The following is a 16,738-nucleotide window of genomic DNA, read 5'->3' as shown; positions in this document are numbered from 1 at the left end:
ATCCTGGTAAGCACATTGGCAGCTCTCAAACCTAGATGCTTATAAATTGACACTAAATGGCAATATGTGCAAGAAGCTGGGAAATTTGTGCGTTTAGGGCTTCTGAATATTTGCTCAATGCCCAGTTTTGTATAGAATTGTTCCTTCTGTCCACAGAAAAACTTACAGTAGCTTGGTAGCTTTTAAACACAAGAACACACACAACTGCTTTCCTGCAATTTTAGATATGCTAGATAAGACAGACTGAAAGATAACTAAACTTTACCATGGACTTTCAAATTGTATTTCCTTTCTGTCAGTCCCGCTTTATTGGTGGCCACACACTTATACTCTCCATTGTCATTTGGTGTCAAGGAACTGATAATGAGCAGTGACCCATCTTCTGTAATGTTGATACCAGGTTCAGTCCCATCTAACTCTTTATTGTTACGTAACCATTTAATAACTGGTTTTGGATTACCTAATTTGAAAAATACAGAAGAAACACGTATTTTAATTGGTTCTGGTATAAACTGCATTACAATTTTTAAATGTAATCTACGTTTATTATATTATTGTAAATGAATAACAAAGAACTCTTATGTCTGAAAGGAGATGATTCAAAAATTCTGCTGCTTTCATATTAATTTGATTTTGGCTAGAACTGTATTGGTGCAGATAATAGACAAGGCACCGTTATGCTTTGCCAAAGATGAAATGTAACAAGTCAGGCATGCAACATTAGTAAAGTCTGTGAGACTTGTAACATAATGATTGTCTTTGTAAATATGAGGATTTTGCATACAAGCTTTATGGATAATTTAAAGCAGAAATGTTTTCTAATAAGTACACACATGTGCACATGTACTTCCTATGGTATACCAAATTAGATATAAAATGATATCATAGTTAAGGAATAGTTGAATGGACATTTTTTTTAATCCCAACTATACTTGGGTTATAATTAGCTAAAATATTTAGGTTAACATATCTGAGGGTATGCAGAGTCTTACAGTTTCTCTGCAGTCATACCAGCATGCTACAGAGAAGTTCCTTAGCGCTCTATGTGGCATCATTGGTCTCTCTGAAGAAGTTCAACATCTCCTGATGCATCAAAGTTAGTATGCTCTAGTTTGCAAGAATTATTAGTTTTTCTGATTGCATTATCACTAAGGGTTATTATCCTTCTTTACTTTAGTATATCAGCCCGTTAGTTAAAGATTGAATAAGGGGAAAAATAAAATGTCATACTTGCTTGAGGCAATATTTCGGTCAAGTCAACAATCAAAATTTTTTGAATTGATCTAGATAATTAAATGGTACATATGGAAGTTGGTAACACTTTTTGGAGGATAGTCACATGTCCAGAAGTGATTTGATCACTAAAAGTCTGGGCCACCTGGCTGCCATATAGACATGAAAAATGTATAGGCTGTACATTACCCTGCCACCCACTCAGTTTCTTTCAAATAAACAAAAACATCTGGCCAGGAAATATCCAGCTAACAGACATTGCCCATGAGATCTCCTTTTTGGAGGTGTCTATAGAGGTCTGAATGTGGCAATAAACAGTTGATTAGAAATACAAACATTTGCCTGCATTCTGTCTTGCTAGCTCGATAAAATGAAAACTGAAATGTGTTTCATTGTGTGTCATTTAGGTTTATTTAGATTAAAAAAAAGTTTTAAAACATTTGTGAAAGATCATGCCACATAAAGTTGTCTGTGTAAATTGTGGTCCTATACAAATCTAAGAAACCAATAATTGCATGGCATAACTAAAGACCCCTTGTGTCTGTCTATGTAAAGTCCTGACTTTATAAATACCTTTTGCAGGGCAGGGAAATGCAACCTGTTGACTAGAAAGCCTTTCTTGGTGTGTTTTGTCATAAGGAGGTTCCAAGTCAGATAACGTAGGAGGTGCTATAATGAAAGCAAACAAAGAGATAAGAAATAAAACTCTTGCATTCAAAAAATATAGGTATACATAATATTTACTAAGATATTTTAAATACTAAACTCCTGTGCTCAGTAAATCATCTTTTTTACCTTGAACCTCTATTGTCACGTTGGCACTGTCCTGACCAACCAAATTACTGGCAATGCAAGTGTACACCCCAGCATCTGAAAGTTCAGCACTAGCAACTTTAATGGTAAAGTGTTGAAGCCTTTCCTCCAAATCTAATGATCTTCCATCTTTCAACCAGGTTGTTCTTGGTGGTGGGATCCCTTGACTTATACAGGCAATTTCAAAGCTTTGTTTAACATGTATTCTTATAACTTGAGGGCCACGTTGGATTTTGGGAGGGACTATGGAAAAAAGTGAAAAATGAAAAATAAATGTTTAGTACATAGCAGTAAAACTATACAGAATATAATATTTATCCTATCATCATATGGTAATCACATGGAAATCAGTATGGGCAGGTAACTTCCCTTTGCCCAACTATGGCGTCATGTTCTTGCTGGTAGTTTCAGGATGCCCTGCCATCCTGACAATGTAGCATGGGTCTTCCCCACAGCCTTCTTCAAGCTTTATGGGAATACTCCCACATGGCATCCAAAAATATGCTCAAATCTCCTCTGAATGTATATATAATATAAAATATATGTATTTCTCTTGGTTGTTTTCACACATTTTAATTACAAATGTCTTATACCTATTACATACAATCATATGCAGATTTGTATTTTTTAATACAGAGCTGGGACCCTATTAGACATGCTTACACTTATAAATGAACATGTACTGCAGATAGTGAAATATAAATATTGTTATTTATCCATCCTTGTCCCAATTTTACCACGTTGGGGCTATTTATAAAGATTTAAATGTTTGGTGGCTCTTTGCTAAACAGTTGTCAGTTTTTTTCTTAAAATCATATTTAGTTTGATTTATTAAAGATCCTCAAGACTGGAGATGATAGACTTTTATGGGGAAGAGTGAGTGATCCAGCAAACCTGAAATGGATCTGGTCCAGGTTGGAAAACATTTGCTAGCTAATAGCAAATGATTAAAAAAAAATCCAGGTTTGCTAGATCACTCAGGTTCTTCCATGATAGTCTTAAAGAACTTTGATAAACTTTGACATGTACACTATAACAGATCTGGTTTACTGCATTAAAAAAAACATTATTTTGATTTTTTGAAAAATTTCACATTATCAGTCAGAATGTTGATTGGTTAAAAACAGGAAAATGCTCATTTAGGAAAATGAAATTATTCAATAGCACAGTTCAAAAGTTTTTCATTATGCATTTTCCACATTCTTTAAAAATAATTAGGTAGGTAAGTCTGAGCTAGAACATGATTAAACAATGTCTATTTTATGGTTCAAAACATTTCTGCCTTTGGAGGTTTAGGTTATCATGTTCAGGTTCTCAGAACTTCTATCAGCTTTAGTCACACTTTAGCTACCGGACTGGATATTTTGAGTGTATGAACAAATACATACCATATACATTCAGTGTTACTATTTGTGTCACATTTCCTGCTATGTTTGTAGCCACACAAGTATACGTTCCAGAATCAGTAACCCGAATGTCTGATATCTTCATTGAACCAGTTGGTAGGATATTGTGCCTACAATAAACACATCAAAACAGTTTAGGGACAGAAAAAAATATATATAGTATTAATATTGTTATTTTTATTATTAATATAGTTAATAACAATAATAATAATAAACAGTATTTAAATGTAGTGGTGGGTAGTGAAGGGTAAGTAGTGAGGGTTTAGGAGACAAAAGAAGATGGGTAGGCAAGTTTGAAAAGATGGGTTTTAAGAACTCTTTTAAATGAGCAGAAAGTAGGAGCAAGCGGAATAGGATGTGGAAGACCATTCCAGAGAGTTGGGGCAGCGCTAGAAAAGTGTTGGAGCTATGCAAGTGATTAGCATATGAGTGAAGTCATTAGTAGGGGAGAAGAACGCAGTTAGGGCAGAAAGGTAGGAGTGACAGGAGCTGTGATAGGATTTAAACACAAACCACAGGAGCTTAAATTTGATTCTAAGGTGAAATGGAAGCCAATGTAGAGAATTACAAAGACAGACAGCAGTGGTAAGAAGGATGGCTGAGGCTGGCTGCAGCATTTATAATAGATTGTAGAGAAGAGAGTTGGGTTAGTGGAATACCAGAGAAGAGCAGGTTACAGCAGTTCAGAGAGATAATAGGAAGGGATCTGGTCCAGGATTGAAAACATTTGCTAACAAATAGCAAATGACTTTAAGAAATCCATTCCAGGTTTGCTGGATCTTCCAGCTTCCCTGATCAAAAGTGTATCCTGTCCAGCCTTGGAGAGCCTTAATATATCAGGTACATGGCTTTTAACAGTGTACTTGAGTGGTACAGCAAACCTGGAATAGATTTCTTTAAAGTCATTTGCTATTTGCTAGCAAAGGTTTTGAATCCTGGACCAGATCCGTTCCAGGTTTGCTGGATCAAGCAGCTTCACTGATGAAAGTGTATCCTCTCCAGCCTTGTGAAGCTTTAATAAATCAGGCCCATTATCTCTGATTGGGATGATTTTATCTTTAAAGTAGATAGAAATGTCTGGCGCAAAGACAGTAGTTGTAGGAGAAGCAGGAGTGTGGTTTAGAAGGGAGTCAAATGTTGAGAATAGGTTGCGTGGGTTGGAAGCTGGGGGAAAGCTGACAGTGGAGAAACCATTTTTTTTTTCTTGGCAACAGTAAGTGCAGTGTTAAGGTATTGTAGACTGGCTATAAAGTGGTCTTATCTCCACCAAGTAAATGTTTTTTTACATTGTATGCCTAACTTCTGCTGTTTTGTTCTGTTTAGCATAGGTTTTTATTGTATGGAATGTGTTTTAGACATTAAGTTGATGAGTTACAGAAAGAACATGCCATGAGAGGTGTATGTCATAAAGTAAAATAGCCATGACTTTTCCCAGCTCTCCTTTTCTTGGGAAATTATTTTCTCAAGGTAGCCCAGCTGATTTTCCAGTTCACTGGTGCAAGTAAAATCACAATTTCTTCACTTATTGCTCCTTCCTGTCAGCTGTTTTCCTAAAATTCAAAACAAAATATCAACTGGTCCACTAGGATGAATCTTGAAGAGAAGAGGAGAGTAAAGGTATTTCCACTTGATTTGCTTGTGCCAAGAAGGTCGTCATTACTAGCTCCTGCTTCTGAAGATTCAGAATTTTCAAATTCTGAAGATCAAATTTTCCAAATCACTTGAGATCTCCCTGATCCCATGCCTCCGGTTTTTCAAGTCATTGACTTGGAATATACATGCAGATCGAGGGATCACACTACATGCTTGTTCCAGGTGAGTGGCTCAGAATGTGGCATTTTCAATAATAGCTCAGCAACCATGGTCTAAAACATATATAAACTCAGAATTTTCCCTTTACATAAAAAGGGTAGACAACCCTTTTATGTAAGGCAAAATCTCTGTTTGTTTTTTTTTTTTTTTATGTGCAACACCCTTTAAAAAAAAAAAAAAGGTGTAGCACCACTACCTTAAAGAATGGGAGTGCAAAGATTTTGGGTGCTCCTTCTGTGGATACTCGAGCACCTCGGGCATACGCATAAGAAGCCCTTTCGTCAAGAAGAAAAAAGCCTATCTCATGCATGTGCAGTGAGATCGGCAAGTTTTTTTCCCAAACTATGTCACCCCATCTCCTGCATGCATCAGGGGACGTAGGAAGAAGTACCCGGAAGAATAGGAGAAGATGGCAGCGCCTGGGGCACCGGTCCGAAGACGGATACCAGGATGACACAGGACCCGATGGAAGAAACCTCCGGACCGATCGACAATTTTGCATGGTATACCTGGTAATGTGTACATTACCAATAAATCCAATTTTAGGGGGAAATATGCAATACTGGTTTTTACTTACCACAAATAAAAACAAACACTTTTTAAACTGAAAATAATTAAATTACTTTACCTCTGAGAAAAAGGTGAAATGTACTGTGTCTCTTTGGCCCAGGTAATAAATGGAGGAGGAACACTTTTGACTTCACAAGGAAGCACCACATCATCACCCACTTTTGCTGATAATTCAATGTGAGCTTTGGAGCTTTCCTGAGGACCCTGTGATCCTGTATTTATGATTCTGGGTTTTACTGAAAAGATTAATAAAATATTATTTAATACAATTTACATTATTTAATACATCTTTTTACACTGTCTTGTGCCATTTCAACATGTGTAGCAGTTTATAAAATAGCATCATCACTGTTTCCATAGTTCTTACAAATAAGCAATACTGAGCAAAAACTGTCAATATTTATTTTCCGGCAAAGTATGACATGTGTATATCTTTGCACAATAAATCTGAGAATTGTTTTGAATTCTCATTGCATGAAAAATAATGTTGTTTATTTAATATATGGCATACAAACTTATATTTGACATATCCATGATGAATGATTTGGAGTTCAACGGTAATCTGGGCAATAAGAGATAATTTCTAAATTCTGGTTTTCTCAGCCTTGAAAACTACAGCTTTAAAGCAACAAAATGTAATAATTTTTTATCTATCTATCTATCTATCTATCTATCTATCTATCTATCTCTCCCCTGCTATTGTATTATATATAAAAACAAAGAGATCCCGTCTGTACTACTGGGGATTCACCTAAAAGTTGAAATTCAAGCATGCTATGAACCCCCAAAAAAAGTCTTCTTATGAAATACTGGACCCTCCCCACACACATATACACACTCTCTGCATACCAAACTGATTAAATTAACAAAATGAAAAACTAATAAAAAAACAGTGTGAACCAAGTTTACCTGACACATTTAGCAAAATAGAAGGTGACCTTATAACTCCCTTTTGTGAGTTTCCTAGAAGCCAAGGTAACTTTTTTTTTCTATCTTTTTTCTACTCTTTTTTAATGGTTGCATTTTGGCCTGGAGGGGTAGTGATTAATACATTTTGAGTGCAAGGTTCACTTTTATATTTCAGTTGTACTGTTGCAGTTGAGTGACTTTCTACAATGGTTAGCATTTAGTCCATACAGCACTGGAAGCATCAGAGAGATTTGATGCCCTTTAATTTTTATGAGGACTGTGGGTTTCCAGAACACCACAAGTTAGAAGCAATTATAATTGGGATTTTAGTACAATGTTTGTACAAAAAAAAAGGTCCAGGGTCCAGGAAAAATGCATATACATAATCTTCTCTAAAATAAGAACATCTACTGTAAAGCTAATTATGAACTTTTTCTTTTGTTTAATTTTAAATATCATTTAAGCTTTTTTTTTGGTTGTTATGTTCATTATTTTGTTTGATTTGTAAATATTTGAATGAATATTTTGTAATTGTTAACTTCCGCACTAGGTAATTTAAATTATCTGGCTTGAAAATAGTGATAACCTGCAACATTGTAATGTAAATTGTGTTGTATGTGTTATGTAGAGGTTTGCTTTTTTAACTACCAACTAATTGTTATGTATTTCTTTGATACAGTTGGCCTGATTTATTAAAGCTCTCCAAGGCTGGAGAAGATACACTTTCATCGGTAAACCTGGGTGATCCAGCACTCCTTGAATAGATCTGGTCCAGGATTGAAAACATTTGCTAACAAATTGCAAAAAGAATAAATGGATTCCAGGTTTGCTGCATCACCCAAGTTCATCAATGAAAGTGTACCTTCTCCAGCCTTGGAGAGCTTTAGTAAGTCAGGCCCAGTGTAACAATTATTACCCTATGATATGTTCCCCATAATATGATGTTGTATATTGTTATACAAAAGGTACACTATTCGTTTTGCTCAGTTGTAAATCAGTCCTGTAATGCTCTTGCCTCCCCTAGGCTGATTAGAATTTTAATGAAATGTCATTCCAGCTAAGCATTATATCAACTCAGTAATACTCATTGTTTTATGATTTAACTATTTTGAAATAGAATTTATCCTTTTTTTTTTAAATTTAAAATACTTACCACGACTGAACATTTTTGTGTGGATCTAATTCTACAATATGAGGAAATTTACTACAAAGTATTCTTGATAATATTATGTTATCATTACAGCTAAATAAATGTGCAACTTACCATAAACTGTTAACTGAACTTTACGGGTTGCATAACCAGCAGCATTTATTGCACTACAGGAGTATTCCCCAGAATCCTCCCCACTTGGAACAGCCAGGAAAAGGCTTCCATCTGATTCCAATATTATAGTGTCATTGTTTGGAACAACAGCTTCACCCTTCTGTAGTTAAAAAAAAAACAAGTTAGTGCTGAAATTGTGCAAATGAAGAAAAAAACGGCTTAGGTGTCTAATTTTCACATTTGTTTACTAAATAACAATACCTAAATTTTGTTATTTAACTTACAAAAAAATCCTTTTAATTGTTCTAAAGAGAAGTGATTTTGAGTTAAATAACTAATATGACCTATAGCTTTTACTATATATCTACGAATAAAAGGTTTGTCTTTTTATTTCTAATGTAGCTAGTTTTTACATTTTATATACAGCTAACGATCTAGACATTTTAGTATCTGAAAATCTAAATGTCATAGATTGTTAATATGCCCTTTCAGAAAAGTTACCTTTTTCCAAATAATAGTGGGTGTGGGGACTCCGCTGGCTTTGCATGGCAACGATATGGCATTTCCTTCAACAGTACTGAATATTTGTGGTCCATGTTGAATGACTGGAATAACTTAAAGTGCATGTAAAAAATAAGTGTTAAGACAAAATTTTGAGTTGAATATCTATATTATTATATTATTATATATAGGTGATTGTTATATGGATGTGCTTGTATCTGGATAGTAATTTGTAAGGTTGTAAAGTAGGAATAAAAATAGCAGCTTTAAACTTTCCACTAAGGCTACATTTGTACAGAGTTCACTAAAACAAGACACATGTCTTAGGAAAAGGATGCTGAATGTACCACAATACAAATTTTAGCATGAATCATGTAAACATGACACTGCATAAAGCAATAAAAATGATTTAAGGGGCTTTAACTATCCCTGTATTTAAAAAAATGTATATATATATATATATATATATATATATTTGGCTAGATATGTAATGTGTTCATCTAGCAGGCAGAATCTGTGTATTTCAATGTCCTCTGCATAGTCAACCTAATAAGGGAATTTCTAAATCCACCATTATTAACCAGGATTCTGGGGAACCAAAAAGATTCTTCCACAGGGTGCTAGGGCTCCTCAACCTGTGGCTGACTGATCTACCATCTGGTGATACATGCATAGTGCTGGAGCTACTGCCAGAAATGTAATGATTGTTTCAGTTTTCTATAAAAGTGGTATTCTAGCCAACGCTATAAGGGCAGCATTCTTTCCACTTTTCAAAGGTCCCTAAGACATAAACTTTATTTTAAAGGTTCCTCAGGGAGTAAAACAGACACAGTACATAGACATACACAATAAATAGACATAGTTACGCACGACCAGTCTCAAATGTTTCATTAATCTATATGTTTTTCTCTTATGAATACCAAACCAAAAAGTTCTGTTACCGTAATAGCTTTGATACTTTAAATGAAAATGGACAAACATGGAAACTTTTGTTTCCAATTTTCTTTTGAAAGTATGTGTCATGTATTATGCATTAATTTTGAAAGTTAATAAAAGAAACTAATATAAATCAAAACAGAGTATTAGCAGAAACTAAAAGGCATAGCTGAAATAACTGAAGACTTCATGTTTAAATAAACAACATGTTCATGTACTTTTTTAAATTTAAACCTATTACAGGATGTCAGTTTTGGCTGCATGTCCCCCACTCACAGAGCAGGAAAAGCTGTATAAGCTTGCTTTAATGTTTAGATACATCATGGCACACCATTAGTTTCTCCTAATACTATATTTTGGGAGCAGAGGTGTTCAGTATACATAAAGGATGTTTGACTTTGTTTTTATTAGAGCAGCAGTGATATATCAGGTTGAATGAATACCAGCTTAACATAACTTACCATGAACATTAACAGCTGTAACTCTTCTGCTTGTACCTGCAACATTTGTTGCTGCACATACATACTCTCCACTGTCTTTTAAATGAACGCTCTCAAGGTGAAGGGTTCCATCAGAACGTATGCCAACATATGGATTGGAGATTATCTAAAGGAAACAATGTACAAAAATGATATTTTAAGAATTTTAAAATTGTTACAATCTTTTAACCCAACTTGCTACAGCTACACATAAATAATTCCTATATTGTATCTTGGTCTTCCATTCACCGTATAGTACATATTATGGACACAACATGTTGGCCATGGTGAACACAATGGGCCTGATTTATTAAAGCTCTCCAAAACTGGAGAAGATAGACCATAATGTGAAAACCTGGGAGATTCAGGAAAACCTGAAATTAATTTCTTAAATATTATTTGCTATTGGGAATTGTTTTCAATCATGGGACAGATTGCTTAATCACTAAGGTTCTCCGATGGTAGTCTATCTTCTCAAGCCTTGGACAGCTTTAATAAATCAAGGCCAATGCTAGAAATCAGACTTTCAGTATCAATTATTATATTTTACAAATTTCTGTAGAATCTGGTTATAAATTATACATACTACTTCACTGTTCTTGAGCCACTGTCTAACAGGAAGAGGATTCCCAGCTAATAGAATGCACGGCAAAGTAACCTGGTTTCCTTCAATAACATTGACCACAGGTGGGCTCTCTCCAATAACAGGATTGACTGAAAGAAGATGTTTGCAAAAATTTAATGAATTAACACATTGCAACAATATTTATTGCATATGAACATGCTGGGATTTGTAGATTGATTTGTCATTATAGAGGGAATACCCTAACAAACTAACATAACTTAACAGCATTATTTTGTTAAAGTCTTATGTGCAATAATCAACAGAGTGACAATACAGGAATACAGATAGGACATAGTTAGGAGACTGCCCAAAGACTCTCCTGGCAGGATCACTAGATATAGTAAAGCTTACATTTTACAGATATTATACAGATTTTATATTTAATAATATAATGTTGTAAACTCAATTCAAATTATTTTTATTCTCATCTAGATTACATCACTAATTCTTCTCAGCTCTGAATCCTAAATACCTAGTAATGCATTTAAAGATGAATTACAGTCTCACATAACATACAATAAAACCTGTCTACCAACTCATTATCCCCAATCTAGTTATCATACGTGTCTTTTTCCCAATGTATTATCATCTGTGTAAAACAACAATTCACCTGTTTCACGGTACAGTAATTGGAAGCCTATCTTCTCCCCTCCACACATTAACATGTACCATATGTATATTACCATACACTGGCAATTTTCTTACCTAGACCAGTTATTGTAACAGTGGCCTGAGCCTGGATTTTTCCAAATTGATTTTCAGCTTCACAGATGTAGGTCCCTTCATCTCCTACCCACAGATCTAAAAGATAAATGACACCTCTCTATATTAACTATTGACAATCAAGTACAGGACAATGACGAACATAGGATTTGATCTACAAAGTTATTTTAAAAAGACACATTTATTGTAAGATAGGACTCACTGGTAAACTGTAATGCTCCGGTCCTGTGAGATGGCACAAGTGGCTTTGATGTTCCATTTAATTTACTCCATTTTATTTTTGGCTCTGGGAATCCTTCGACAGAACAGGGCAAAATCACATCTGATGCAATATCTATTGCTATATCACTTGGAGTTTGTTTGAACACCGGGGCAGCTAAGAAAGTAAAAAGTGTAGTATTACATTTTTAATAGCATTCACTCATCTATGTTACCAATTTAGTATTTTCAGTACAAAAAAATACATAAAAAGTATTGGGTATTACTGTTCAATGACTCACTATTTAATACCATTACAGTAAGCTGAAATAGTAAATAGTAAGCTTTAATTTCACATTGCATTTCCACCACCATATACCAAGTAATATACTTTTGAAGTAGAAATAGTTTCTGCATTCTGCAATGTATGGCAAGATCACATAGAAATAACAAGCATTTGTAATGGCTGTGGCTGTTGGCTGCACCTAAATAATAACAATATATAAAATCAGATGAATCAAATAAAGAATTGGAAAACTGCAAGATAACCTAAAGAAATTGCTTTAATAAAGAATCATGACAATAACACAATAATAGTTTATAAATATGTAAAAAACAAACACGTTCAAATAAGATTGGACAAAAACCTTTCCAGTAAACCTTTAATGATTTCATTTTATGCCAGTCTACTTAACATGTGCTTGTTTTAACACCCAGAAACATTTTACTAAAAAATATTACTATAAAAACATAGTAAGGACTTACCACCAACAGTAAGGACAACTTTTCCACTTGATTTTCCTGCTTCATTTGTAGCTTCACATGTATATTCCCCAGCATCAGAATACTGTGTTTTCCTAATATTCATTGTACCAAGAAAGTGATCGATGGAAATTTGTGATGTTGTATCCAACTTCACAGCACCTGAATAAATAAATGACAAAATCGACAAACATTAAATCATATTCCAAATAATGTACATGCTGATTTACTATAAAATAACGGTTTTATACCTTTATACCATTCAAAATGTGGCTCCGGAATCCCTGTTGCTTTACATTCCATATTGGCCACAGTACCAACTGCTATCAGCATTTCTTTTCTGACAACTGTCACCACAGGGGCCTCTAGAACCAAACAGTAAAAGTTGTTCATTTATTTAGTTTACAAAAGAACAGCCACAAAAATAAGCATCTGCCAATAAATACAAAAGAAAAAACAAATATCCAGATAAAATAAATAAGAACAAGGTACAAGCTAGTGTTTAGACTCCAAAACATAAACATCACTTAACTAAAGTAATGAGCATGTGAAATGCCAGGGATGTCTGCAGCTTTCTGATGTACTTGTAATGGTAACATCTGTTGTAAATCTCACAACCACTAAGGTCAATGACTGGAGTGCACCACACTTTACCGTTTATTCAATCTGAATGGCATTTTATTGGCGTTTTCGTAGCTTAACTCTGCATATTTAAACTTCATATACCTACCTATGTAAACGAGTATGGATGTCTGTCTATCTGTTCCAGCACTGTTAGCAGCCAGACATTTGTAAATTCCAGAGTCTTTTTCAATTGCATTTTTAATAATAAAGCTGCCATCTTCGGTTATCACATATCTGTGTAAAATAATGCAAAAATAAAAAAACAACTGTTTTTGTATTGAAGGACAGTAATAGTTTTAGGAGCAATTCCTGGCCACAAAGCAAAACTTTAAAAGCTCTTGTTAACCAGTAACAATGCAGTGTATTAATTCAATTTAATTGGTGTTTACCTTGCAGAATAAGCAGACACCTAAAGGATCAGTAGGTAAGTTGTGCTTCCTATTCATTCATATGCATGAATACATCCCAATGCTTAAAGGGTAGCTAAACCCAAAACAAAGTTGTTATATATTGCAGGTTACCATTGTTTGAATGTGTGTCTGCAATAAATTATTTTTATCAGGCTAGAACATATTCAGCAAACACAGAAATGATCTGTTGGTCTTGCCAGAAATGTATTTTTCTCTTGTTGTTTAATTTAGGAGCAGACATAAAGCATGTAGCTGATGTTTCTGATGTTTTAGATTGTCTGGCCAATAGTATGCATAGGAAGTTCTTAACAAAACTAAGTTTTATTTGCTGGATGCTGAAATAAATTTGTGCATGTTTTACAACCTCTGTTTGTCCTGTGCTGACACCCCTCCTTTAACTTGGCTGCATCATATTGACACTCTGTATAAATAAACTTTTTTTAATGCCCCTATAGAAGATATTTCTAGTATATAAAATTCATATCTCACCTGCTGGAGTATGTGAGAAACATGTCATTGTGGGTCCAAACTATTTGGGGAACAGGGAATCCAGTTGCAGAACACTTCAGCTTAATTCTAAGTCCTTTAGTAAATGTTACATTTTTGGGCTCTACTAAAACTTTTGGTGGGTCTGCAGAGAATAAAAAAAAGAAAGCAATCAAAAAAAGTAAAATATGATAGTTTAGTAAACAATGTACAACTGATCTAATAATAAAAAGCAAAACATTTACAGTAAGAGGATTCATTTACCAAAGAGTAATTCTGAAAATGGAATATTGAAATTGTGAATGTGGAAATATCAGGGCCAAAACTGGTTGGGTGTTTAAAGATGTATCCTTCCGGTACGTTACCCAAACGGAAACCTCAGTTTCCAGAAAACCTCAAAGCAGAACACTAAGCTTTAAATCCTTTATAGCTAGGCTCAGTCTTTTGCATGCTGATGTTATAAACACTGCACAGACCTGCCTTGTTTCCTTGTCCTCTCTGGTATTAGAAATGGTATCAATTTGACAGAAATGGCCAACCAAAAAAGCTTATGCTGTTTTCACGGCATGAGCCTTAGATCTGCACATATAATCATTATCATAAGTTGAGCTTGTCATTATCATATCTGGCATAAAGTATAATATTTTTCTTATGATCCCCTAACAGAGTAATCTTTTGCAATTTTGTCCTACTATTTCATTTTGATGATGATTTATATTATCATCATCTTAATAAGATTTATTCTCTTGCTTGCTTGAAGAGATGAAACCCTAGTCAGAAGTTTAGGCATGTGACACATCTGGGAGTGAAGCACGCATTCATTTGCCACCCCCATGACGTGGTTCAGTTCTCTGAGGGGTCATCAGAAGGCAGCACAAGAATATGGCACTCATAGAAACATCAATTGCTGAGGATTATGTTTGAAATTTTTGTTTGTCTTGCTACAACACTATAAAGCTCAGAAGCATGGGCCCCTGGTGAGATAAGTATAATACTTTTTCTTTTAAAATAAACAGTGTTTAAAATAAAATAGTTACAATAATATATAAAAAAACACCAAACAGTAACCATAATACATAACAAGTAATATTCTCCTGGAGCTGATATACTGTGAAAAGAAGAATAAAAGTGTAAATGCAAAGGTAAAGATAAATTCTAATGTTATTTTTATTTTTTGCACAATTGGAGATTCGTGGACTTGGAGTCCTCTCTTGTGCTGAAAGCAGTTAATCCCATTCCCTAGAAGCTGCAGAATCTTCAGTTTACCTCATCTCCTATCTGATGGACTTCAAGGATCATCCACACAACTCCCTGTATCTGTGCAGTCCTGACCCCCAACTTTTACTCTTCTCCTGTCAGTCATGTAGATCTCAGCTTTATGTATGGGTATTATCCAGGGTGGTCTGCATGCAACTCTGTCTTGAAATGGCTATATGCTAATACATTGGGCCTGATTTATTAAAGCTCTCCAAGGCTGTAGAAGATACACTTTCATCATTGACTTTGGGCGATCCAGCAAACCTCTAATGAATTACTTAACCTCCCTAGCGGTAACCCCTAGTGTGACTCTGGGTAAAAAAAAGTTGCTAAAAGCGGTAACCCCTAGTCACACTGGGGGTAGGTAAACCTTTGGGAGGTAATAGTAAATACAGCCTTAGCTAATCTGCCGGGGTCCGGCGCCGTCCATCGCCGCAATCTCCCTCTTCTTCCTTTATCCTCCGGCCAGCTTCTGCACCTGATGAGTCACCAGGGAGTTCCTGGTGTCGTCGGTGCGTGTGCACGTTTCTGGCGGGGTGGGCGGGAAATTCAAAATCCATTTGTATTGCATTCAATTTTAGACATATAAAACCGGAAACAAATGAACCGCTAGGGAGTAGTTTGTTAAAAAGCTATTTGTTAGGAAATGTTATCAATTCTGGACCAGATTCAATTCAGATTTGCTGGATCATTCAGGTTCAGATATGAAAATGTATCTGTAACTGTAACTGAAAGTGTATAAATCATACCCAGCGTGTCAGAGTTCATGAGCTGAGAAATCCCCTTGCTGATTCAACTGTTTGATATAAAATATTACTGAATGTACATGGGTTAAAAGAATCAATCAGAACAATCAGAAGTATAGATATAGATTTTTGTCCCATGTTAGCTGATAATAGATGGCAGTATAAAATATTGATTAGGTGTAGGTAGTAAATTGGTACATGTATGTAATTGGGCATTATTTCCTATGCTGCATCTTTAACTGCTATAGGTTATTAGCTTGGTTACTAGTCATTAAGGTTAGGAGCACACTGTTTGTGTTGGAACACGCAGCAGTGATACACTTTCTGTAATGTGTCAGAAGCTAACAACGGGTCTTGTTTAACAAGGTATCTGTGGAACTTACGATTCCTCTCTTGAAGGGTTCTTGGGCAGTAACCATTTTTCATAAACCCCTTAATACTTTTATTCCTAAAGACTCCTATTGTGTTTGAGGTTGGACTAGGGTATTCTATTTTTTATTGTAGCAATATAATTGTGTTGTTGTAACCCTTTAATGCGCTATGCAATAATGCTCTTGGCTGAGGGTTTCAATATATTTTTATCCAACCCTAAAGCTGGGTAATGTGTCCATATGAAAAAATATACACAAGGAAAAAATAAAAGGAAATTATGGCAGGAAGACATTGGTTTTCAGTATTTCCTCTGAACTAACAGTTGACATTACCTTGTACAGTCAGAATCACAGAAGCTGTGGCTGTTCCACCTTCATTTGACGCAGAGCAGACATACTCCCCAGCATCAACAATATCCACACTTCTTATCTTCAGTGAGTTATTGGTTAGAATCTGAATCCCAGAAATACTGGTTTCCCTTAAATCAAGGTTGTTCCTCAGCCATGTTAAATTGTAGTGGACTGTACTTAAAACATCGCAGGTCAATATTGCTTGCTTTCCAATATTAATAGTAATATTATTTGAAGCTTTAATTACAGGTGGGGGTTCTAT

The 16,738-nt window shown here is 35.0% G+C and overlaps 1 protein-coding gene across 1 annotated transcript in view; it reads right to left on the bottom strand.

Annotated features, from left to right (window-relative positions):
- HMCN1 (hemicentin 1) overlaps positions 1 to 16,738 on the bottom strand; it is a 132,611-nt gene that overhangs the window by 92,244 nt on the left and 23,629 nt on the right. Inside the window, 16 exon segments of the mRNA XM_072420118.1 lie at positions 266 to 460; positions 1,807 to 1,902; positions 2,029 to 2,289; positions 3,435 to 3,562; positions 5,893 to 6,070; positions 8,008 to 8,167; positions 8,509 to 8,621; positions 9,906 to 10,050; positions 10,510 to 10,637; positions 11,254 to 11,349; positions 11,474 to 11,647; positions 12,235 to 12,393; positions 12,483 to 12,596; positions 12,962 to 13,089; positions 13,755 to 13,896; positions 16,459 to 16,734. Of these exon segments, the coding sequence (XP_072276219.1) occupies positions 266 to 460; positions 1,807 to 1,902; positions 2,029 to 2,289; positions 3,435 to 3,562; positions 5,893 to 6,070; positions 8,008 to 8,167; positions 8,509 to 8,621; positions 9,906 to 10,050; positions 10,510 to 10,637; positions 11,254 to 11,349; positions 11,474 to 11,647; positions 12,235 to 12,393; positions 12,483 to 12,596; positions 12,962 to 13,089; positions 13,755 to 13,896; positions 16,459 to 16,734 (2,493 nt within the window).

This window comes from Pyxicephalus adspersus, chromosome 8 (genome assembly GCF_032062135.1).
Source record: "Pyxicephalus adspersus chromosome 8, UCB_Pads_2.0, whole genome shotgun sequence".
NCBI lineage: Eukaryota > Metazoa > Chordata > Amphibia > Anura > Pyxicephalidae > Pyxicephalus > Pyxicephalus adspersus.
Note: the sequence above shows the minus strand (reverse complement) of the source record. Positions and strands in the feature narration are given on the sequence as shown.